General features: G+C 60.9%; 1 protein-coding gene across 1 annotated transcript; it reads right to left on the bottom strand.

Moving 5' to 3' along the window:
* Positions 1-309: 309 nt before the first annotated feature.
* On the bottom strand, positions 310-1733 carry VOLCADRAFT_33632 (uncharacterized protein; the record flags this gene model as incomplete). Its single annotated transcript, XM_002955019.1, has 4 exons — positions 310-462; positions 706-741; positions 1150-1361; positions 1601-1733. Coding segments are annotated over 4 exons (534 nt in total), but the record flags the coding sequence as incomplete, so codon positions are not given.
* Positions 1734-4809: the final 3076 nt, after the last annotated feature.

Raw genomic sequence — 4809 nt, 5'->3', positions numbered from 1 at the left:
AACAGACCGGGGCAGCCCAGGGCAGCATGTGGATTTGCGACGGTGCCGGGGTGCTTGGGGTAGTAATTAAGGTAACGGAAAGGCACAAAGCCCACGGTTGAGGTGGCGTACTTGTGGCCTCAGCCCTATCCGAGCAGGCTTATCTTTTCCAGTTTCGAGCACCCATGAAGGAGCCCCTCGTGACATCGATTCCACCCAAGGATTTGATTCTCCGTTTCTTCCTTTTCTTTGCTTTGATTCTCCTCTTCCTCGTTCTTCCCTCCTGCAGCCCTCATAGTAGGGCCCCAGGTACCCACCCGGGGGGCACAGCGGGCTGTCCTCCGGCGGCAGATCCGGGCGCTCGCCCACCACCGCCACCTTGAAGCCAACCACCGCCGTACGCACACCGCTCCAGGGGCGGTTTCTGGTAACCATCTCGTTAATCAGCACCGCCAGGCTGTACACATCACAGGCCGCTGTCACCTTGACGTCCGCGGAAACAAAGCACTGCGCAGAGCAGAACGGGGTAGTGAAAGAGTCGGTGACAGGAAAGGAAAGAGGTCAACCCGACGGAACTCTCCTGGGAAACTGCACGAGCCAACCAACAAAGTAACTGGCTGCTTCTCCATAAAAACCCCAAACATTAAAGCATTAAACCCCAAGCATTAAAGGTTGAAGGGAGTCCCTGCAGCAACCCGCGCAGCCGCAGCAGCAGCCCCTGCCAACCTCTCCACGTCTCACCTCTGGCGCCATGTAGCACGTCTGGGGGTTTTAGGCAGGTTGACGCGAGGGCGGCAAAACGGCACGGGTCAGCACGAACGTCAACTTCCCGGTGCGGCGCTGGATTAGGAAGCTAGAGGAATGAAACGCTCAACTTTGTCAAGAGCAAGGAACGCTATTGTTCTTAGGAGAGTCGCCAAACTTGCGGTCTCTCGGACGTTTCGAGTTTGACATCAGAACGGCGCCGTCGTAGACATTCCTCCGCGCAAAACGACTAGCCAGCACCCATCCAGCTTTGGTCTCATCCACCCGCCCGGTGCCCACACCTGTCTCCCGCACCCGGTGGGCACGGGAGGACCCTTGCCCTGCCCAGGCCAGGCCCTTGCTTTGTGCGCTCGACTGGCCTTGTACCTTCATCCCCACACACAGATTGCCGCGTTTCCTGCTTACCGTGCCCACTTCTGCGTCCCGGGTGTGAAGCGTGGTGTGCGCCTTGAAGCGCGCCAGGCCAAAGTCCGAGATCTTGGCAGTACAAGCCTCGTCCAGAAGCACATTGGAGGGCTTGAGGTCGCGATGCATGATATTGGGGTGCAGGAACGCCAGGCCGCGCGCAATATCGCAGCTCCACCGCAGCAACAGCTCCAGGCTGTATGGCGTCGTGCCTGAAATGTTATATCGAGTCGTGCAGCGCAGTACAAGCCGCGCGCAGCGCACGTACAAGGCAAGCAAAAGGATTAGTGAGTTGGCATAACGGCTTGTGAAGGTGTGGTGCGGTGTGGCAGGCTTCGAAATCCAGGATCCCGCACACTGCCAGGTTAAACCAGACACACGACAACCAGCGTAAGGAACCCGCGGTTTGCCCGCATGTTGCACTGTGCACCCCGCGGGCGGCCCCGCGCACCATCGTAGATTGCATGGCTGAGTGTCCTCCCACAGAGCTCCTCTACGAGGAATGAGGCTGCTGGCTGCAGGGAGCCCCCAAGAAGCTGCACGATATTGGGGTGGCGAAGGGACCCCAGAATGGTCACCTCCTGCGGAGCCCAGGGCCAGGGTGCAACCCAGACCGGGGAGGTAGAGGGTTGGGAGAAGAAAATCCAACACCGTCAGGTCAGGAAAAGAGGTTAGGGTTTAGGAAAAGATGTTAGCCTTAAGGAAGGAAAAACGCCATCTTAAAAGAGGGTTAGGGCCTGTTCCACGCAGCGAAACACCACTTGGCTTGGTGGCGAGGGCGAGGAGGAGAAGGGAGAAGAAGCCGATGCGGTTTTTTTCTATGTGGTCGACCCGCACACTCCTCCCCCCCCCCGCAGCCCGTCAACGGGACAACCGCTGCTTTACGGCCGGCCCTTCTTCTTTCCCCCATCCTATCCTTATCCAAGCATCTTGTCCATCCACCCCTTTCCGCCCCAGCGCCCTGGTGGGGCCCTACCTGCACCAGCGTTCTTAGGTGCCGGTTGTACGCGTCCGCGGCCTGCTCCCCAGGCGGAGAGTTTAGCAGCTTGACGGCCACTGGACGCCAACTGCCGTCGGGTTGCCGTAGCAGGCCCCGACGCACCACTCCCGACGTGCCTGGTGGTGAGGGGGTGTGGAATGAGGACCAACTGGTTGGCATGGGTACCAAGCTACGCGGCCGCCGGCAGTGACGTCCCCAAGGCTCTTGGTCGTCTCCACAGCCCTATATGTATACCTCCCCGAATTTTCCCCGAAACTGTCCTACCATGCCCGAGGTAAGTCGCGGGGTCATCCACGTCCACCATGACATCACGGCCCAGTAGCAGTTCTTCCGCCGCGTAGTGGGTTGACCCATGGGTCGCAATCGGCGACAATCCCGACGGCGACGTGCCGGCGGTCGCGTCCGCCACGGCTACAGGGTTCGGTGCCCTTTCAGGCCCCTCTTCCGGTGGCCGCTGCGGCGGTGGTGGCGGCAGCGGCCGCGGTGGCGCCTTTTCCTGTTTGTGCTGCTCCTCTTGCCCGAGTGACGATATGGCCATGCCGGTGCCGGTGGGCCCCTGCCCGGTGGATGCGCTGCCGGCCGAACCCACCGCGGCGGCCACAGCTGCGGCGCTGCTGCTGTTCCCGGTCCCGGTACGCGAGCCCGTTCCTGTTCCTGTCCGTGTCCCGGTGGTAGTAGTGCCGAACACAGGCGCCAGGGAGGAGCCCCCGGAGCCCTGGCTCAGTGCCGTGCTGCTGGAGCCTTCCTGCCCCGCGAGTGGCCTCTGGACCTGTGACCGCCGTTGCGACAAGGGGGGAGGGGAACAGCATCAGTCAGTATGATGAACGCAAGGCCTAGCGGGTGGGCCTGCGGGGGTCCGTGGGGCGGGTGTACGTTCGCGTATGTATGTGTGTGTGTGCATGCGGAGCCAGGAAATAGCGCATGTGCGGTGCGCAGCCGCCCAAGGTTCCATTCTGGAGTTGGGTGCGGACTGAAGCAAAAAGAGCGCAGACTGAAGCAAAAACGACCAGCAAAGCACCCGTGAACTCCCAAAGATTGCGCGGTGCGAATGGAGTCGGTGCGCAGATGCCGTGGTGTAGAGGATGCATCCCAGGAGGTACACATGTACATATGCATTCGGAATATTACTGAGATGCGCACTCAGCGATCACTCACATGGAGGGCCCTTTGGAACAACATCGCGTGGGTCTGTTGATCAGGAGATGCACCTCCCGCGCCAGGACCTGGATACCCGCCACCTGACGCCCTCCCGCCGTCCGCTCGCGCACCGTACGGCACTATGTTCATACCGCCGCCGTACGTAAGCCCTGCCGGCGACCCTGCTCCCCTCATCAAATCCGCCGCCGCCCCCGCGTGCGGGTGTGGCGGCGTCATCTGCATTTGCATCTGCATCGGTAAGGCCATGTGCAGCCCCATCGGGATGTGCATGCTGATGGGCAGGGTCATGGGCGGCATAGTGTCGCTCGAGTACGTGCTGGTGTTGCCGCCACCTGATTCGGTGCTGTCATTCAAGGACGGCGCGGTGACCATCTTCTTGGCGTCTGCGAAACAGACATCAACAGGGCGCAGGGACGGACGCGATTACTGGGGCAACACGTGGTTAAACCATTTTACAGGGTAGTGACACCGTTCCAAGGCTAGCATGCCGAAGTACAAAACGCAAGAGCGGCGCCGGGCGGCATGGGCCGCCCAGGCCAGTGAGGGCGCTGTGGAAACCGTCGTCGTTGGGGTGGAGGAGGAACAATCCGTGCTTAAGTGCAAATGCTTTGCGACCAGTGGTTATCATGAGGGAACGAAAAGTTAAGTTATACAAGGATAGATAGCGGTAGTTAATGCCTTGGGTTGAGGCGTCGCTTTGCGTGTGGCACTGTGGCAAACGTGGCATATGCGGCAGTGGTGCGGCCCATGCAAGCACAGATAAAGACCCATAGGCATGGCAATGAGCTCTAGCAAGCTACCCCGGGGCAGTTGCTACCCCGCTATACGCCCTGCGCACCAAACCGGCCGATGAGCTGCAGCATATAAGCCCAACTTCAACCGCACGCCCCTGCTCCCTTATCCCCACAACAGCCCGCAAGACGCGCAACGATGTACCCCTCGCAGCTTCAGGCCCTTTCGTTCGGTTCGTGACAAGCGCGGACATACCTACCTCCCATAGCCTTCAAGGGAACATGCGCACCCAGCCCCGTCCTAAGCAACTCACTTGCCCCTGCTCCTTTTGCCGCCGTCCGTACATCATCACAGCCCACCACCACATCCGACAGCTCCAGTGTGCCTGCAGAAGAGTCGCCATCCGCCGCCGCAGCTGCGGCTGCCGACGCCGCCCTCGTGCGGCTGCTTGGTGCCGCTGGCTCGTCACTGACCGCTGCTGTCGGGCCGTACACAAGACGGCAACGGCTGCGGCAGCACAGCCACGTCGCCACGACAGCCGCCATCAAGACTATCGAGCCACCGACACCGGTCCCAATCCCTATACCAAGAGCCGTGCGACCCAACTTCGTATCCTCTTCGACTACCTCTGCTGCCTGGCTTGGCGATGGCATAGGCCTGCGGTACGACGAGTTGCCGTTACCGGTCCCCAGCGCGTCCTCCTTACCAGGGCCGGTCCGATTTGGGCCTCCATAGATGCCGGTGTTCGGGTCTGGGCTGGGGCTGGACAG

This window comes from Volvox carteri, assembly GCF_000143455.1.
Source record: "Volvox carteri f. nagariensis unplaced genomic scaffold VOLCAscaffold_48, whole genome shotgun sequence".
Lineage (NCBI taxonomy): Eukaryota > Viridiplantae > Chlorophyta > Chlorophyceae > Chlamydomonadales > Volvocaceae > Volvox > Volvox carteri.
This window is presented reverse-complemented; position numbering and strand designations above follow the sequence as displayed.